The sequence below is a fragment of the Mercenaria mercenaria genome, chromosome 13 (genome assembly GCF_021730395.1).
Source record: "Mercenaria mercenaria strain notata chromosome 13, MADL_Memer_1, whole genome shotgun sequence".
NCBI lineage: Eukaryota > Metazoa > Mollusca > Bivalvia > Venerida > Veneridae > Mercenaria > Mercenaria mercenaria.
Genome location: NC_069373.1, coordinates 3,299,248 through 3,320,871, shown reverse-complemented (window position 1 = coordinate 3,320,871; position 21,624 = coordinate 3,299,248). Strand labels below are relative to the sequence as shown.

The window sequence follows — 21,624 nt, the reverse complement described above, 5'->3', positions numbered from 1 at the left end:
GACCAACTTTATACAGATCCATGAAAAATATGGCCTTTAGAGAGGTCACAAGGTTTTTCTATTATTTAAACCTATTGCCCTAGTTTTTGATGGCAGTGACCCAGTTTCGAACTTGACCTAGATATTACAAGGTGAACATTCTGACCAATTTCATGAAGATCTTGTGAAATATATGGCCTCTAGAGAGTCACAGGTTTTTTCTATTTTTAGACCTATGACCTAGTTTTGATGGAACGTGACCCAGTTTTGAACTTGACCTAGATATCATCAAGGTGAACATTCTGACCAATTTTCATGAAGATCTTGTGAAATATATGGCCTCTAGAGAGGTCACAAGGTTTTTCTATTTTTAGACCTACTGACCTAGTTTTTGACGGCACGGGACCCAGTTTCGAACTTGACCTAGATATCATCAAGATGAACATTTCTGACCAACTTTCATAAAGATCCATGAAAAATGTGACCTCTAGAGTGGTCACAAGCAAAAGTTTACGGACGGACGGACGCACGCACGGACGGACGCACGGACGGACGACGGACACCTCACGATCACAAAAGCTCACCTTGTCACTTTGTGACAGGTGAGCTAAAAACAAAACCTGTTGGTTCACCGATTAAATATTACACGATCAAATCTAATTATTTGAAAATTAGTCTGCAGTATTTTGCAAATGGGTTGAACACATTTTATTATCAGAGTCAACAAGAACATTTGATCATACTGAAAAAATAGAAAAAATGAAATCTTTGCAGAGGCGTTGCGACTGGGGTGGCAGTTGCTGCCCAAATAATTAGGCTAGAAATGGCAAGACGGTGTTTCAAATATTTTAAAAATGTCCAGATTTTCTCATCAACTTTCTACGCTCATGCAAAATTGGAGAGGCGAAACGGCGGAAAGGGATAGAGCGTTACCAGGGACATTGTCAAATAGCAGAATCGCCATGTGTAAAAAATCAATAAGTTAATTGGGGGATTATCTTTTTGGTGCTGGGGCGTCTGCTCGCAGGGTTGGCAAAAACCCGGGTTTTAAGCATATTGCCCAGCCCAGTGAGTAATACTGGGAAAACCCGGGTTTTACTGGGCAATAGTGGTCAATACTGGGCAATATAATATTTCAATTCAAACTTCAATACATACTTCAGCACTTTAGTTGACCAACAGCCCATATAAAGATAGCAGTGACATAATAAGTGCTATAATATCTATATATCTATATATCTATAAAAATCTATTGAATAGATATTATTAGGATGATGATTGAGCAATTACTGAGCAAGATTAGGGGATTAAAGTTAGAAGTGTGAACAATTTAAAACTGGTCAATTTACTCATGAAAATCAGTTTAGATCACATTGTCATTTCTATCATATAACCATAAAATCTAAGGACCCTGTATAGAAATGTTTTAATGTTACTGTGGATGATTAAAAAAAGATGGCACTGTGGTTACTGCCAAAATTGACAGTCTGAAAGTTCAAACACTGAAATGTTACACTGTGTTAGTCAATAAGGGTGTTTTCAAATTTTGGTATTATTCAGACAAAACTCAGAAACAGACTTGGCTCGAAAAAAACTGCAAAACTTGTGTTTATTTACAGAATGCTTTGTGATAAGGCCATACCAAATTGATTAATAGTTCGGAAAATTTTCAAAAAAATGGGAGCGAGCGAGCGAAATTTTTTTTCTTTCTCAATTTTGATTTTTTCAGAGGCAGGTAGCTTTTACATGGAGCGAGCGGGTATATTTTTTTTTTTTGCAGTTATGATTAAACATGAAGTTAACATTTCTTTAAGATTAACACAGAACTTAAACATTTACACTGTGACTAATGCAGTAGATAGCTTTTCTATTTGTTTTAAAGACTACATGAATGGTTTTGCAAATAAATTCTTGCTAAAACTCACTGAATCACTTTGTTTTTATTTTGTATTTGTAATTACTAAGGGATGAGTGTCTTATTTTTAATTTTGATTGTTCTACATTAATCTGAAGGCATGCCCATTTAATGGCAGAGGATGAGGAATATTTAAGACAAAAAGGGCACCCAAGTTGAACAACATATCTTCTGAAACCCAGTTAGATGGCTTCGACACATGAGCAACTTTGTGCCCCTAGTGAAACTCCAAACGGTAGAGGTGGGGGGAAAGTAATAAATCACTTGACCAAAGAGACCAAACGGAGTTGGGCACACAAATGCTTCGACATTGCTCGAATCCCATTGGAATAATTTTTTAACAGATCAGGCTAGTTTAAGTTTTTGTGGTAGAGGTTCATTTCAGTCAAAAATGATAACAGACGGAAAAAAATGATCCCAATATGGCCACTCTTAAAAGTGTTATTTGTGTGCTTTGATTGACCAAGAAATTTTGAGTTGGGAAGGTCTGTTTTTTCAGATTCTTTCTTTCAATCAATTCACAGCCAATTAATATACAAACAGGGAAAATTGGGGTTACAATACGACAGAAATTATTTTTTATATCTACACTACTTATTTGAAAAGCTAAACATTTTTTTTTAAATTGAATATATGCATTTTGATACAATATCTGACTGCCATACTAAAGAAGTTACGTTCAAAACGATTTGAGCCCGAGACAATTAATGTGATGGATCAGTCGGCCATTACGTACGCTGTATAGCGGTAGTGTTTAAGATTATCTTTTTTCAAGGTTTAAACAAAGAAAATGAATAAAAAAGTATTGCAGAATATATTGCAGAATATTATAAAAACATTGTTGTAATTAAGATGTAGCAAAAATATCCTCAAAGTTTACTTTATTTTTGAAATTTTATCTTTTATTCTACACAGCCACTTCCGTGGCTCGATACTGAAGGTGTGAAATTATTCGCATTTTTCAAGGTTGACAAATTATTTTTGCCAAAAATTTTGTTGCCGAGGTCGTAAAATAATATTTTCATTGTGAGAAAGCAGAACTTTCCTAAATCCTTATCTTCTGGAAAAGATAATCGCTAATAGTGTATGGTCTTTATATCGGTTAATCTCGCCAGCCCCCCTGACCCCATATACGGAAATACCGGAAGACGGGATTTATCATATGATGTCGATATGATCAATAATTCATAAACTTCAATATATTAGAAAATCTAGCATCTGAAATGAACTCCATGTAATGAAACAGCCTCAATAGACACTGTAATGGCTGTTGTGCATATAAGCCACTTCAGACAATGTTGCTGTTCAGTTTAGCCTTGTCTGACTTCCGATCACAAGGTCCTTGGTTAGACAAGCTTACTGTCGCTGAGTGGCTGCTTTTTAATTTCTGACTTTTGCAGCCCCCGCTACAGAAAATTGACCGTCACAATATAAAACAAACTGTATACGTCGGATTGGTTTCACTAGGTCCTTGGTAGGGACTGAGGTACTGAAATACTACCACTCTAAAAATACAGTTTACTACAAACCTATAGCAGCTCCAGCAAGAACTCGTCCTGACAGTAACATGTACTTGTCTACAGCAATGCCCATCAGAACTGCTGCTGTGGTAAAAACAAGACACGAAATTAAGATTACTCCTCGGCGTCCCATCCTGTCATTCAATCCGCCCCCTACAATCGCAAACAGCGCCGCGGCCCCTACAGTTACGGAAACAATCATCTCCTGCCACAGTGATGTCAATCCAAATTCATTCCTTAATAAAATCATAGCCCCTGAAACTACACTTGTATCGTATCCAAATAAAAATCCACCGAGGGCAGCAAAAAACGTCAAAACGTAAACAAAACATGGTGTTTTTGACCTTTCCCTAATGCTGTCAATTTTCAAATCCAGTCTTTCGTCATCTGAATCATCATATAATTTTTTAGGCCTCGGACGGCCATGTGCACCTTTAAGTTTGTGTGCTCGTTCCATGTTTTTACCAGTGATCTTGTGAGAGTACAAAAATCACATGTTGAATGTTTACGCGCCAACTGTCAACTGAGAATTTAATCGATTTCCAATGAGAAGATTCATCCGACAGGGGGCGTAAATCCTCAATACTGAAATTGTGCAAATATTATGGAATGCCGGTCGGGACATGTATGCCAGTTGTTATAGATCTAGCTCTTTATTAGCTAATAAACTATCTTCTGATTGCTATTTGAGACATGCAAGGTATAAATGCTTATTGCATGCGGTTTGCGATTTTCTTATTGTCAGTTGCTGCTATCATTTTCTGACTGATTTTATAACGTGCACAGTTGCTATATTTTACTTGTTTAGAGTAGGCCTCCTACGACATATAAAACGAACTATCATATCATATTGCATTTCATAAATGTAGCTGTATTATCACAAGGAACCAGTTCTAAATCAATTTTCATATTTTCTTCTTTAATCGACGTATTCTCCTCATGCGATTAATTGAATTTTTACGGAAAGTCATTGCTGTATGTAGGCCTATCATCGACTTTAAATAAAAATCGCCTAAACGATAAACCCTTTAAAGCATTTTCATGAAATTTGGGTCAAATGATCACAAAATCAAGACGACGTGCACAACTTATGAGTCTGTCATGTCGGGCCAAGGTCACAACTCAAGGTCAAAGGTTTGAGCCTTCCATTTCGTGTCCGCTCTGCATCTCCTAAACCCCTTGAAGGATTTTCATGAAACTTGAGTAAAATTATCATTTCATCAAGACGATGTGCAGAACTTATAAGTCAGTCATATTGACTCAATGTCAAGGTCACGCCTCAAGGTCAAAGGTTTGAGTCTTCCATTTTATGTCCGCTCTGTATCTCCTAAACCCCTTGAAGGATTTTAATATGACTTAGACGTAATATTCCCCTTATCAAGACGAGGTGCAGAACTTAAAATTCACCCATGCCTGCTCAAGGTCAAGGTCACACCTAAAATGTTTAATGCTTCCACCTATTACCATCAACCGGTCCATTTTAATACTCTCCATAACAGCGGCGGGGAAAACAGCTGTCTTTCAGACTGCCTTGTTTGATTTTCACCAAATTTGCACACAACGTTTAAACGGAGTGAACGATATTTGGATGCAGTCTTAAAAATATGAACAGTTTATATAATACGACATAGACACACACTGGGATATCATCACAAAAAAATTAAGTACTATTTTGAACAAAATGTATACACTTTGAAAGAAGATGACGCAGTCCTACGCAAAATGAGAAAATGCACATATGCGCATGCGCGGAAATATACATGGGCCGTGCCCGTTAGTAAGATTTGCGACAAATTATATTTAAGTCCAAATGAATGTATTAGTTTATTATTCTTCGACTTAGTGCATATGATAAAGGTGGCTCAGATACCATAACTATGTTGGGTAACTGGGCCATTTTGGACAATTTATCACATTAAGTTTCCGAAAACATCAAAATAGCTTCTCTGGTACTTTTGCCCGAAATGTGATATTAACATGTATCTAATAACTTAAATAATAATATTTGAGAGATGCTGCCATTTGTTTGCAAGAAATGGCTTCGTAGTTCTTAAGTGGCTCAGTTTCCCGTATATAGACCTGTCAGTAGCACAGACTATGATCTGGCGATTTATAGAAGGAATGGTTCATAACAGACCTATAAATACAGTATTTTCAAGTACAGACTGAGTGTTTAAGCTATTTATCAGTGGAGGACAAACTCTGATAATCTGTTCAGTCAAATGGTAATCACAACCAGGCGCGACCTACTTTTTACTATCTGTCGAGATCAGTTAAAGACGCGCCACAATGTAACTATCATATTTTTTTTATTATACACCTGCATAAATTATGTAAAATAACAGCTTGTATTTCGCAAGTAAATATTAACAGAAAAAGAATCCGTATTGTACCTTTTGTATTGTATGTTGCCGGACTACATTCATTTAATATGCATGACCTGACACAGTTATATAAATAGTACACAAAAACTTCTAACATCGACAAACATTTAAGATTTCACTCTATAACAAAACAACAAACAAAAAGGTAGAGGTACATAATAAAAGAGTAGCTAGATCTGGAATCATGTATTCGGCTCTCGTGGATTTTGCTCTGTATCAGTACTTTGCGAAAAAAATCAGTATAGATCAGAATAAGTTTGCAGATGAAGTTGTTGTGAAAAGTTGTTGTAATATTGCTGTATTTATAGTATTATACCAGTATTATCAGAATGACCTTCACGAAATTCATGTGGGGAAAAAAGTAGGTCAGTAGGTTGTGGAGGGTCTTTAACTGATCTTTTTTTCGCACGTAGAGTCCGTGCAAAGTATTGAAACAGAACACATACTTTATCAGCCGAGAAAACACATTCTACTTTCCCCTTCAACCTCCTTCCCCCCCCCCTTTCTACCCCTTACCCCCCCCCCCCCCCTCCCCTCTATCTATATTTTGCATTAAATTTAAATGTACTTGTTGGATTTTTGAAGCAACTCGTCTGTAATATTCTTCCGTTACAGCTTCTTTTTGTTGTGGGCCTACTTTGCAAATGCGTGGCTATGAGGCTGTGTTTTAGTGCTCTGTGCTTCCGAGAAATCTACCCTTACCTATTATCTTTTGTTTCTCAAACCAGAAAAGAAATTATACAGTATATGCTATGCTGTAACGTCTTTTGAAACATTACTTTTGTATCATTTGCCAGTAAGTTTATACCAAAGGCATTAACTTTACCAAATTCTGAGAAGATTTCGTTCAGACTTTAAAAATGTTAACTAGTCGATTTTTGAATTTATTTTATCCCGAGTTCTTTAGCTTTGGGTTTCGATTAATTTTAGTTTTCAACACACGCAAATTAAAATAAGAACGAGTGCCACTTACCTTTGATTTTCATAAATGAAAAAAAAAAATCTTCATTGAAATCTATAAAGTGGAAAGGTTGTGATTTTATATGTAAATGCACGCGTACACGCAGGATTTTAAATTATTGCATACTTCAATAATGTATAATAAATACAGTTTTCATAAGATTAAGTCTGCAAAACCTAACTGAAGCAAAGGTTTGATTGAATAATAAAAATCAGGACAATAATGTCACACTGTTAGACAATAATGTCACACTGTTAGAATTTTAAAGTGACTGCATAATTTGTAATTGTTATATTATGACAAAGCCTTTTTTGGAATATAACTAGTGATATGCAGATACTGCAAATAAGTTGTATTTGATATTTGTGATCATTTTTTCTTAAAATAATTAATTAGAGCTATTTTTTAAAATAAAATTCAGTTAAATATATTTTAAGGTTATTATAAACCGCAAAAGAATACTTTTATACTTTTTGCACTATATAAATGTATTTGTATTTGTAATCTCAGCCTGTCTACTGTATTTGATATTCTTTTGTTTTTCATTGGAAGGTGCCTTTTTCTTCGTATGAATAAAATGCTTTGATTTCAATACGTGTTTGGTGCTCGCACGTGTTGAAAAATCCCTTTGTATAGACGTTTGCTATAAAATAGCCGTTACATTCTTCTATAATCCTCAAATGAAATTTCGATGTGTGGAATGATATACAGATCTCAATCTGTCTATAGATTCTAATCATTTGAAAAAAACAAAACAAAACAAAACACTAGCTCATAATCATTGATGCCATTTCAAGACTTCGTTACGTAAGTAAACTCCGCTTTTACAATATCTAATAAATACATGATCCTGAATCGAAGGTTTGCAACATGATAATATGAATAGCTTTTAAAACTAGGGACATTTCCTTGGAGTTACCGACATACACCATTCAAAAGGAAATATACTGTCGTAACACTTACTAGCGGTCACCGACAGACAGAATACCAGTTCCAGATGCTGAATTATTCGAGTACCTGACAACTGTCTTTGCATTTATTTTTGTTTTTGTCACGTATGCTCTGTGAAAAAAAATGTGGTACTAAAAAGTATTAATACACAAATAACTGTGTAGCAAAAAAACAAACGGCAATTAGCTATTGACAAATACCGTTAAGCAAAACACGCAATCGGCAAATAGTGACATTCAAATAGTAAATTAACAATCAGCACAGAGCAAATAGCATTTAGCAAATAAGCAATCAGCACAGAGCAAGTAGCATTTAGCAAATAAGCAATCAGCACAGAGCAAATAGCATTTAACAAATGAGCTATCAGCACCGTGCAAAAAGCATTAAGCAAATGAGCAATCAGCACAGAGCAAACAGCGTTAAGCAAATGAGAAATCAGCACACAGCAAATAGCATTTAGCAAATGAGAAATAAGCACAGAGCAAATAGTATTTAGCAAACGAAGCACAGAGCAAATAGCGTTTAGCAAATTAGCAAACAGCACAGAACAAATAGCGTTAAACAAATGAGCAATCAGCACAGAGCAAATAGCGTTTAGCAAATGAACAATCAGCACAGAGCAAATAGCGTCTAACAAATGAGCAATCAGCACAGAGCAAATAGCATTTAGCAAATAAGCAATCAGCACAGAGCAAATAGCATTTAGCAAATGAACAATCAGCACAGAGCAAATAGCGTTTAGCAAATAAGCAAACAGCAGCGTCTAACAAATGAGCAGTCAGCACAGAGCAAATAGCATTTAGCAAATAAGCAATCAGCACAGAGCAAATAGCATTTAGCAAATGAACAATCAGCACAGAGCAAATAGCGTTTAGCAAATAAGCAAACAGCACAGAGCAAATAGCGTTCAGCAAATGAACAATCAGCACAGAGCAAATGGCATTTAGCAAATAAGCAATCAGCACAGAGCAAATAGCATTTAGCAAATAAGCAATCAGCACAGAGCAAGTAGCATTTAACAAATGAGCTATCAGCACAGAGCAAATAGCATTTAACAAATGCACTATCAGCACCGTGCAAACAGCGTTAAGCAAATGAGAATTCAGCACAGAGCAAATAGCATTTAGCAAATGAGAAATCAGCACAGAGCAAATAGCATTTAGCAAATAAGCAATCAGCACAGAGCAAATAGCGTGCAGCAAATGAACAATCAGCACAGAGCAAATAGCATTAAGCAAATAAGCAATCAGCACAGAGCAAAAAGCGTTCAGCAAATGAACAATCAGCACAGAGCAAATGGCATTCAGCAAATAAGCAATCAGCACAGAGCAAATAGCATTTAGCAAATAAGCAATCAGCACAGAGCAAGTAGCATTTAGCAAATAAGCAATCAGTACAGAGCAAATAGCATTTAACAAATGCGCTATCAGCACCGTGCAAAAAGCATTAAGCAAATGAGCAATCAGCACAGAGCAAACAGCGTTAAGCAAATGAGAAATCAGCACAGAGCAAATAGCATTTAGCAAATAAGCAATCAGCACAGAGCAAATAGTGTTCAGCAAATGAACAATCAGCACAGAGCAAATAGCATTTAGCAAATAAGCAATCAGCACAGAGCAAGTAGCCTTTAGCAAATGAGCAAACAGCACCAAGCAAATAGCGTTTAGCAAATGAACAATCAGCACGAAGCAAGTAGCGTTTAGCAAATGAGCAATCAGCACATAGCAAACAGCGTTAGGCAAATGAACAATCAGCACAGAGCAAATAGCGTCTAACAAACGAGCAATCAGCACAGAGCAAATGGCATTAAACAAATAAGCAATCAGCACAGAGCAAATAGCGTTTAGCAAATAAGCTATCAGCACAGAGAAAATAGCGTTAAGCAAATGAGCAATCAGTACAGAGCAAATAGCACAGAACAAATAGCGTTAAGCAAATGAGCAATCAGCACAGAACAAATAGCGTTTAGCAAATGAGCAATCAGCACAGAGAAGATAGCCTTTAGCAAATGAGCAATCAGCACAGAGCAAGTAGCGTTTAGCAAATGAACAGTCAGCACAGAGCAAATAACGTCTAACAAATGAACAATCAGCACAGAGCAAATAGCTTCTAGCAAATGAGCAATCAGCACAGAGCAAGTGGCGTTTAGCAAATGAGCAATCAGCACAGAGAAAGTAGCGTTTACCAAATGAGCAATCAGTTCAGAGCAAATAGGTTTAGCAAATGAGCAATCAGCACAGAGCAAATAGCGTTTAGCAAATGAGCAATCAGCACAGAGTAAGTAGCGTTTAGCAAATGAGCAATCAGCACAGAGCAAGTAGTGTTAGCAAATGAGAAATCAGCACAGAGCAAATAGCGTTTAGAAATTGAACAATCAGCACAGAGCAAGTAGTGTTTAGCAAATGAACAATCAGCACAGAGCAAAAAGCGTTTAGCAAATGAACAATCAGCACAAAGCAAATAGCGTTTAGCAAATGAACAATCAGCACGAAGCAAGTAGCGTTTAGCAAATGAGCAATCAGCACAGAGCAAATAGCGTTTAGAAATTGAACAATCAGCACAGAGCTAAGAAGCGTTTACCAAATGAGCAATCAGTACAGAGCAAATAGCGTTTGGCAAATGAACAATCAGCACAGAGCAAATAGCGTTTAGCAAATGAACAATCAGCGCGGAGCAAGTAGCGTTTAGCAAATGAGCAATCAGCACAGAACAAAATAGCGTTTAGCAAATGAGCAATCAGCACAGAGCAAATAGCGTTTAGCAAATGAGCAATCAGCACAGAGCAAGTAGCGTTTAGCAAATGAACAGTCAGCACAGAGCAAATAACGTCTAACAAATGAACAATCAGCACAGAGCAAATAGCTTCTAGCAAATGAGCAATCAGCAGAGAGCAAGTGGCGTTTAGCAAATGAGCAATCAGCACAAAGAAAGTAGCGTTTACCAAATGAGCAATCAGTTCAGAGCAAATAGGTTTAGCAAATGAGCAATCAGCACAGAGCAAATAGCGTTTAGCAAATGAGCAATCAGCACAGAGTAAGTAGCGTTTAGCAAATGAGCAATCAGCACAGAGCAAGTAGTGTTAGCAAATGAGAAATCAGCACAGAGCAAATAGCGTTTAGAAATTGAACAATCAGCACAGAGCAAGTAGTGTTTAGCAAATGAACAATCAGCACAGAGCAAAAAGCGTTTAGCAAATGAACAATCAGCACAAAGCAAATAGCGTTTAGCAAATGAACAATCAGCACGAAGCAAGTAGCGTTTAGCAAATGAGCAATCAGCACAGAGCAAATAGCGTTTAGAAATTGAACAATCAGCACAGAGCTAAGAAGCGTTTACCAAATGAGCAATCAGTACAGAGCAAATAGCGTTTGGCAAATGAACAATCAGCACACAGCAAATAGCGTTTAGCAAATGAACAATCAGCGCGGAGCAAGTAGCGTTTAGCAAATGAGCAATCAGCACAGAACAAATAGCGTTTAGCAAATGAGCAATCAGCACAGAGCAAATAGCGTTTAGCAAATGAGCAATCAGCACAGAGCAAGTAGCGTTTAGCAAATGAGCAATCAGCACGAAGCAAGTAGAGCCTTTAGCAAATGGGCAATCAGCACAGAGCAAATAGCGTTTAGAAATTGAACAATCAGCACAGAGTTAAGAAGCGTTTACCAAATGAGCAATCAGTACAGAGCAAATAGCGTTTAGCAAATGAACACTCAGCACACAACAAATAGCGTTTAGCAAATGAACAATCAGCACGGAGCAAGTAGCGTTTAGCAAATGAGCAATCAGCACAGAGCAAGTAGCGTTTAGCAAATGAACAATCAGCACGAAGCAAGTAGGGTTTAGCAAATGAACAATCAGCACGAAGCAAGTAGCGTTTAGCAAATGAGCAATCAGCACAGAGCAAATAGCGTTTACAAATTGAACAATCAGCAGACAGCAAATAGCGTTTAGCAAATGAACAATCAGGACGGAGCAAGTAGCGTTTACCAAATGAGCAATCAGTTCAGAGCAAATAGCGTTTAGCAAATGAGCAATCAGCTCAGAGCAAAGAGCGTTTAGCAAATGAGCAATCAGCACAGAGCAAGTAGCGTTTAGCAAATGAGCAATCAACACAGAGCAAGTAGCGTTTAGCAAATGAGGAATCAGCACGGAGCAAGTAGCGTTTAGCAAATGAGCAATCAGCACAGAGCAAGTAGCGTTTAGCAAATGAACAAGCAGCACGAAGCAAGTAGCGTTAGCAAATGAACGATCAGCACGAAGCAAGTAGCGTTTAGCAAATGAGCAATCAGCACAGAGCAAATAGCGTTTAGAAATTGAACAATCAGCAGACAGCAAATAGCGTTTAGCAAATGAACAATGAGGACGGAGCAAGTAGCGTTTACCAAATGAGCAATCAGTTCAGAGTAAACAGCGTTTAGCAAATGAGCAATCAGCTCAGAGCAAAGAGCGTTTAGCAAATGAGCAATCAGCACAGAGCAAGTAGCGTTTAGCAAATGAGCAATCAGCACAGAGCAAGCAGCGTTAAGCAAATGAGGAATCAGCACAGAGCAAATAAGTTTACCAAATGAGCAATCAGCTCAGAGCAAATAGCGTTAAGAAATTGAACAATCAGCACAGAGCAAGTAGTGTTTAGCAAATGAACAACAGCACAGATCAAAAAACGTTTAGCAAATGAACAATCAGCAAAAAGCAAATAGCGTTTAGCAAATGAACAATCAGCACGACGCAAGTAGCGTTTAGCAAATGAGCAATCAGCACAGAGCTAAGAAGCGTTTACCAAATGAGCAATCAGTACACAGCAAATAGCGTTTAGCATATGAACAATCAGCACACAGCAAATAGCGTTTAGCAAATGAACAATCAGCACGGTGCAAGTAGTGTTAAACAAATGAACAATCAGCACAGAGCAAATAGCGTTAAGAAATTGAACAATCAGGACAGAGTTAAGAAGCGTTTAGCAAATGAGCACACAGCACAGAGCAAATGAGCAATTAGGACAGAGCAAATAGCGTTTAGCGAATAAGCAATCAGCAGGGAGCAAATAGCATTTAGCATATGAACAATCAGCACAGAGCAAATAGCGTCTAACAAACCAGCAATCAGCACAGAGCAAACGGCATTAAACAAATAAGCAATCAGCACAGAGCAAATAGCGTTTAGCAAATAAGCTATCAGCACAGAGAAAATAGTGTTAAGCAAATGAGCAATCAGCACAGAGCAAATAGCACAGAACAAATAGCGTTTAGCAAATGAGCAATCAGCACAGAGCAAATAGTCTTTAGGAAATGAGCAATCAGCACAGAGCAAGAAGCGTTTAGCAAATGAACAGTCAGCACAGAGCAAATAGCGTCTAACAAATGAGCAATCAGCACAGAGCAAATAGCTTCTAGCAAATGAGCAATCAACACAGAGCAAGTGGCGTTTAGCAAATGAGCAATCAGCACAGAAAAAGTAGCGTTTACCAAATGAGCAATCAGTTCAGAGCAAATAGCGTTTAGAAAATGAGCAATCAGCACAGAGCAAATAGCGTTTAGAATTTGAACAATCATCACAAAGCTTAGAAGCATTTACCAAATGAGCAATCAGTACAGAGCAAATAGCGTTTAGCAAATGAACAATCAGCACACAGCAAATAGCGTTCAGCAAATGAACAATCAGCACGGAGCAAGTAGCGTTTAGCAAATGAGCAATCAGCACAGAGCAAATAGCGTTTAGAAATTGAACAATCAGCACAGAGCTAAGAACGTTTACGAAATGAGCACACAGCACAGAGCAAATAGCGTTTAGCGAACGAGCACTCAGCACAGAGCAAATGAGCAATTAGCACAGAGCAAATAGCGTTTAGCGAACGAGAATCAGCACATAGCAAATGAGCAATCAGCACATAGCAAATGAGCAATCAGCACAGCGCAAATGAGCAATCAGCACAGCGCAAATAGCGTTTAGCAAATGAGCAATCAGCACAGAGCAAATAGCGTTTAGCAAATGAACAATCAGCACACAGCAAGTAGCGTTAAACAAATGAACAATCAGCACAGCGCAAATAGCGTTTAGCAAATGAGCAATCAGCACAAGGTAAATAGCGTTTTGCAAATGAGCAATCAGCACAGCGCAAATAGCGTTTACCAAATGAGCAATCAGCACACAGCAAGTAGCGTTTAGCAAATGAACAATCAGCACAGCGCAAATAGCGTTTAGCAAATGAGCAATCAGCACAAAGCAAGTAGCGTTTAGCAAATGAACAATCAGCACAGCGCAAATAGCGTTTAGCAAATGAGCAATCAGCACACAGCAAGTAGCGTTTAGCAAATGAACAATCAGCACAGCGCAAATAGCGTTTTGCAAATGAGCACTCAGCACAGAGCAAATGAGCAATTAGCACAGAGCAAATAGCGTTTAGCGAACGAGCAATCAGCACATAGCAAATGAGCAATCAGCACAGCGCAAATAGCGTTTAGCGAACGAGCAATCAGCACATAGCAAATGAGCAATCAACACAGCGCAAATAGCGTTTAGCAAATGAGCAATCAGCACAGAGCAAATAGCGTTTAGCAAATGAGCAATCAGCACAGAGCAAATAGCGTTAAGCAAATGAACAATCAGCACACAGCAAGTAGCGTTAAGCAAATGAACAATCAGCACAAGGTAAATAGCGTTTAGCAAATGAGCACTCAGCACAGAGCAAATGAGCAATTAGCACAGAGCAAATAGCGTTTAGCGAACGAGTAATCAGCACAGAGCAAATGAGCAATCAGCACAGCGCAAATAGCGTTTAGCAAAATAGCAATCAGCACAGAGCAAATAGCGTTTAGCAAATGAGCAATCAGCACAGAGCAAGTAGCGTTTAGCAAATGAGCAATCAGCACAGAGCAAGTAGCGTTTAGCAAATGAACAATTAGCACAGAACAAATAGCGTTTAGCAAATGAGCAATCAGCACTGAGCAAATAGCGTTTACCAAATGAGCAATCAGCACAGAGCAAATAGCGTTTAGAAATTGAACAATCAGCACAGCGCAAGTAGCGTTTAGCAAATCAACAATCAGCACATATCAAAAAGCGTTTAGCAAATGAACAATCAGCACAAAGCAAATATCGTTTAGCAAATGAACAATCTGTACGAAGCAAGTAGCGTTTACCAAATGAGCAATCAGCACAGAGCAAATAGCGTTTAGAAATTGAACAATCAGCACAGAGCTAAGAAACGTTTAGCAAATGAGCATTCAGCACAGAGCAAATAGCGTTTAGCAAATGAACAATCAGCACACAGCAAGTAGCGTTTAGCAAATGAAGAATCAGCACAAAGTAAATAGCGTTTAGCAAATGAGCACTCAACACAGAGCAAAAAGCATTAAACAAATGAGCAATCAGCAGAGAATAAATAGCGTTTAGCAAATAAGCAATCAGCACAGAGTAAATAGAATTTAACAAATGAGCAATCAGCACAGAGCAAATAGCGTTTAGCAAATGAGCTATCAGCGCAGAACAAATAGCGTTTAGCAAATGAGCAATCGTCACAGAGCAAATAGCGTTTAGCAAATGAGCAATCATCACAGAGCAAATAGCGTTTAGCAAATGAGCAATCATCACAGAGCAAATAGCGTTTATCAAATGAGCAATCATCACAGAGCAAATAGCGTTTAGCAAATGAGCAATCATCACAGAACAAATAGCGTTTAGCAAATGAGCAATCAGCACAGAGCAAATAGCGTTTAGCTTTTAACTCGCTTTGGTGTATATCAATCATTTCTATTGAAATAAATAGTTTTAGGTAAGTTTTGTCCGTCTGTACCGTCTGTAGACTTGCTTATAGGGACCGTATAACGCTAATTTTGATTGCATTTTGTCGAAAAAAATCATCAATTTTATTTCATTATAAAACGCGTTAAGGGTAAGATATCAAACAGAAATTTCTTTTGATAAGTATTTGGAAAATTTTCTAAACGAATATGAAAAAAATTTTCTTCCCCGACGGACACACGTCGGGAACATTTGCTGAACTTTTGCCATTTTTGGCTTAAAATATTAGAGGTAAAATAAGGAAAAGTGCTCATAAAATATTTATTTTGGGTAAATAACTGCAAATAAAGCTTCTTTTGATAGAAAATAACAAAATCTGAAAGTTTGTGACAAAAGAACACAAACAAAATAAAACAACAACAACAAACAACAATATCTGTTCGTCCGTCTGTGCGTAATTTGGGATAAAAGCTGCTATTCCGTACGGAAAAGGTCCATGGTTTTCATTAACTTCAAAGAATGTTCCAAACAAGATATTTTTAGGAAATAACTTTATAAATTAAATCTAAACATTGTCTAAACAGATATGTAATTTGTATATTTTTTCCGCCAACGATTTCGTCGGGGGACCGTCTCAAAATGTACCATTTTTCGTGAAAATATGCATACTTCTTTATATATTAAATAGAGGGATTGGCCTTGTCAGAGGAGTCATATCTTCATAACCTGATGTCAGAGATGCCTTGTTGCAAAGGACAAGCCAGTACCTAGAGAAAACAACAGGCCATGTCGGGTTCGAACCTGGACGGCTAGGGGCAAGGTCATGGGTCAAAGTCCGGTAATATTCTCAAAATATGAACTTTTCAGAGCAGTCAATGCAGTCCTGAAAACTCGAGCATTATCTTCACTGAGTCCAACTACACCATTGCAGCAATTAACCTCACATGGGTGTCAGGAGAGGTAATGCATGAAGGTACGGTATTGTAATTTAAACTGAATTTCAGTTGATAATGACACTATGTTAGATTTTGACCTTGTTCGAGTCTCTACATTCCAGGTACCTAAGTACACCATATATGTATATGTTTGTAGATGTCCTAGCGTTACACTTAAGCTACTTACAAGTCCATATGATGTCATCAGAGCTCAGGACAGGTATCAGAAAATGACCAAACTTGTTATATGCGGTAGGGTGCTGGCCAAGTCTAAGCTGGCGACGCGACAATACGAAATATCGCCCTTTTAAAAGGCGACAATGTGACACGACACTAAGATATTATTGTTGTGTGTTGTGTCGCATTGTCGCGATGTCGCGTCAGATTGTCATGTGTCGTGTTGTATTGTCGTGATGTCGTGTCGCATTGTCGCGATGTCGTGTTGCATTGTCGTGCGTCAACCTCTAAGCGCGACGGACGACATACAACATGTCCTAACAGGATTCCGTACGAATGACATCAAACATCATCTAAATGAAAATGTGCCACATCATAATGTAAGGTGACAACATTTGAATGAAAAGTTAACATTGTCGAAGGACGAGTTACCACTGCCCACATCAAAATGAAAATGTACTACATACATCATCCGCACGAAAAGTTTCCACTAAAATGACCAGTAACGGATGGCGAATGACAAATAAGCAGTGCCAACTGACAAGAAACCCTTCCAAATGATAAGTCAACACTGCGGAATGATAAATTGCCACTGCTGAATGAGAAGTTAACACTGCAAGTTAACATTGCCGAATGACAAGTAATTAATACCGAATAACATCGAACCACATCAGAATGAAAATGTACTACATACATCAGCATGAAAAGTTTCCACTAAAATGACTAGAAACGGCTGGCGAATGTCAAATAAGCAATGCCAACAAGTCACCACTGCCGAATGATAAAATCAAACCACATCAGCATAAAAATGTACCACATTGGGATCAAAGGTGATAACATCAGAATAAAAAGTTTATACTGCCGAAGAACAAATTACCACTATAAGTTACCACTGCCGAATGACAAGTTACAACTGCATGCCATGAATTCCCAGTCCAATACTACCACTTTATATTTCCCACAGTAGTCACTGATAAACGTACTATTACATGTATATATCTGCATGTAGTTCTCGTGTGACTAGCAAATGTGTGTGTCACATTATCGCATTCGCATAAACCGTTAATAAATAGGCTATAGTATTTATTTTTAAGGTTTCGATGGAGGCCTTGAGAAACAAAAATCAAACAACACCAAATCAAAGAAAGAAAGAGTTGTTTGACATGAAAATTGAACAGCATGTAAAACATGTATATTACTTTACGAAACAAGTGTCAGTATACTGATATAAACATTGAATTCCGGAAAAGGGCTGCCTAAAGGGGCTCCACTTCCGGACAGTTAAACGCCTTTAAAAACTCACCATTTTCAAAGAACAGTTACACATGTTCGTTTTGATGCATTTGCAATAGCGTGCGAATGGTGAAATTTCGCATAACAAGGTGGAACACAGTTTTTAGCAATTGTTTATCTTTATTTCTTTACAAATGGCATTCATTTTCAAAGGGAGACAACTGTTCCCGATTATTTTAAGTACAAATGGCATTCATTTTCAAAGGGAAACAACTTTTTCCGATTATTTTAAGTAATCTTTGAGAAAAAGTTGTCTCCCTTTGAAAATGAATGCCATTTGTAAAGAAAAAAAGATCAACAATTGCTGAAAACTATGTTCCACCTTGTTACGTGAAATTTCACCACTCGCACGCTATTGCAAATGCATCAAAACAAACATGTGTAACAGTTCTTTGAAAATGGTGAGTTTTTAAAGGCGTTTAACTGTCCGGAAGTGGAGCCCCTTTAGGCAGCCCTTTTCCGGAATTCAATGTTTATATCAGTATACTGACACTTGTTTCGTAAAGTAATATACATGTTTTACATGCTGTTCAATTTTCATGTCAAACAACTCTTTCTTTCTATGATTTGGTGTTGTTTGATTTTTGTTTCTCAAGGCCTCCGTCGAAACCTTAACCGTCGGTATTCAAGAAATTACTTGAAGTGTTAAGGTAACTTGACAAACAGCCACTACTGACCTTGACACTTTATAGGGAAAATACATGTATATATAACTCTCAAAATATACTAAGTATTCAAACTTGAACCTCAAACAAGAGCTGTCACTATAGTGAAAACGCCCCCGAAGCGTGCCCAAGAATGCTAGAGTTGTCAGCGCAAAATATGCCAGATTAGTTTAGGTATGAATCATTCTGTGACCAGATAAAATTTGTTCTCCAAAGGTAACCTTGACCTTGGAGCTAGGGGTCTGGTTCTTGAACATGACACATCAACTCATTATAAGGAACATTTGTGACTAGTAATTTTAACATCCCTTGATGAAGTTATTGACCGGACAAGAAACATACAATGTTAACCTTTGACTTCTACGTGTGACCTTGACGTTAAAGCTAGGGGTCTTGGTCTTGCGCCTGACACGTCATCTCTATATTGGGAACGTTTATGTCAAGTGATTTTGAAATCTCTTCACCAATGGTAGAGTTATGGAACGGACAAGAAACATGTTAACCTTTAACCTCTAAATGTGACCTTGACCTTAGAGCTAGGGATCTGGATGTTGTGCATGACACGTTTTCTCGTTATGGGGAATATTTATGACAAGTAATTTCAAATTCCCTTGATAAATGTCAGAGTTGTGAAGTGTGACCTTGACCTTAGAGCTAGGGATATGGGTCTTGCGCAGACACGTCGTCTCATTATGATAAACATTTATGCCAAGTAATTTCAAAATTCCATGATAAATGGCAGAGTTACGAACCGGACACGAAACAGACCCTATTAACGTTTGACTTTCAAGTGTGACATTGACCTTGGAGCTAGGGATCTGGGTCTTACGCATGACACGTCGTCTCATTATGATAAACATTTATGCCAAGTAAGCCAAGTAATTTCAAAATAACCATGCAGTTACGAACCGGACACGAAACAGACCCTATTAACGTTTGACTTCTAAGTTTGACCTTGACCTTGGAGCTAGGGATGTTGGTATTGTGCAAGAAACGTCTTGTTAAGGTAAATATTTACGCCAAGTTATTTCAAAATCCCTTCGTGGATGGCACAGTTACAGCCCGGAAAAGAATTTATAATATGAAGGCAGATAACGAATATTTTATACTCCAAATGATGAAAAAGCGATGAGAACGATTTGACAATTTTAATTCGTCAATGTCCGAATTACTTTCGGTGTAAACGAAAGTAGAATTAATGCATGTCGCTGATTAGGGCAATCTGACTAAAGTACTTGATCTTCTAAACGAAGATCTGAGAATAGCCCATTCACATTCGTCTTCTGTATATTTTGGATTTCCAATATTGCTATTTTTGTTTTCGCAAATCTATTTTTATTTGAACCAATCAGACGACTTGTTCGAATGTCAAAGATGGAGTAAGAAAAATTTGCAGTCAGTCCAGAGCTCGAACCCAGGGCCCCTCGCTTACAAAACAAGTGTCCTACCGACTGAGCTAACCGGCTATCTGACATCTTACGACATAAGAATTGTGGATATCAAAAACCAAGGCTTTTTTAAGCTTGCAGAATGTTGTAAGTTAGCTTTTGATTGGCTAGCGGAAGGGTCGTCAGAACGAGGTTATCAATAGCCCGTGTTCAGATCCTAAGCGTAGCGTAATAGGAGATGTACTTTAGTCAGATTGCTGATTAGGGTATGATAAACACGTAGGATTTTAGTTGATTTGTTGATCAGTTGATGACCGAATATTCGAATATTCGTTCGGAAGGTTGACCGACTATTCGAATACCAAAAATGCTATTCATTGCTATCCCTAATTTATATATTGTACGGTCGGTCAGTCAGACGGACGGACGGAAAGTGCGATTTTGATATGCCCACCTTCGGATGCATAAAAATAAAAAAAAAACTTACTGTAGTGTAAATAAAATGTTATTTCCTGAAACATCGTTTTAAGATGTAAGGGAGTTACTAGTAGTAACAAATAAAAAAAAATCCTAAAATTATCAAATGTTCGTGTTAAAATTCATGAAATAGATTATACTTAATAACTTAATTTAAGAATAATATATTAAGCCGCAGTATCTCTAGTGGGTTTAATTTGTGCACTAGTCAATAGTGTACATGAATTTATAACTATGCTTTGCACCGATGTTATATTTCGGAATGTCACGGGTCAGAGAAATAACAAAGAAACCGATAGGTAGACGGGTAGGTAGACTGGCTGTACTCATCACTATTACCCGGCGCTGAGTTAACAAACTGTAGGGAATCTAAAGTGATAGTATATTCATATTCATATACATCTATAAATGTAATAAAATTATTTAATTTCAAGTTTGATTAAATTTCATTGTGAAATTGGCGGGAAAATACGAGAAAAAATGTAAGAAATCATTATATTAAAGGGAAATAATTCAGAGGAGAACACACCAACAACTTCAATTAGTTCCATATGATGTATGACCTTATATTAAAAAACCTTACAGACTGGACAGGAAGGATCAATGTTGACTTTTGGCCTTCAAGTGTGACATTGACCTTTGAGCTAGGGGTCTGAGTATTGCGCATGACAATTTGATTCAGTAAGGGGAAACTTGTGTCAAGTAACATCAAAATGCCTTAATGGATGACAGAGTTATGGCATGGAGAGGAAAAACGTGACCCTGACCTTTGAGATGAGGGTCTGTGTGTTGCGCACGGCAAATCATCTTATTATGGGGAACATTTGTGCCTTGTAATATTAAAATCCTATATGAATTAACGGACTGGAAAAAGAGCTCTCTTGACCTACAAGTATGACATTGACCTTTGAGCTAGGAGTCCGGGTTTTACCCATGACATGTCATCTCATCCAAGGGAATATTTGTGCAAACTAATGTTTAAATCCTGTTTTGCATGACAAAGTTATGGACCTGACAGGAAAAAATCCTACTGACATCTGAAGTGTGACCTTGACCTTTGAGCTAGCGGTCCGGTTTTTACGCATGACACGTCGTCTGATTATTTAGAACATTTATGTCAAGTAATATTATAATCCTTTAATGGATGACAATTTTGGATCGGACACGAAACTGACCCTATTTATGTCATGATGATGTTAACGTTTGACCTTGGCCTTTATGCTAGGGGTCCGAAAGTTGTGC

General features: G+C 37.6%; 1 protein-coding gene across 1 annotated transcript in view; it reads right to left on the bottom strand.

The window, feature by feature from the left end:
- LOC128547639 (proton myo-inositol cotransporter-like) overlaps positions 1-3,916 on the bottom strand; it is a 74,072-nt gene extending 70,156 nt beyond the window's left edge. The window contains exon 1 of the mRNA XM_053520681.1: positions 3,424-3,916. Coding sequence (XP_053376656.1) covers positions 3,424-3,871 — 448 coding nt within the window. The 5' untranslated portion in view covers positions 3,872-3,916. The remainder of the gene's footprint in view (positions 1-3,423) is intronic.
- Between the last annotated feature and the right edge of the window lie 17,708 nt (positions 3,917-21,624).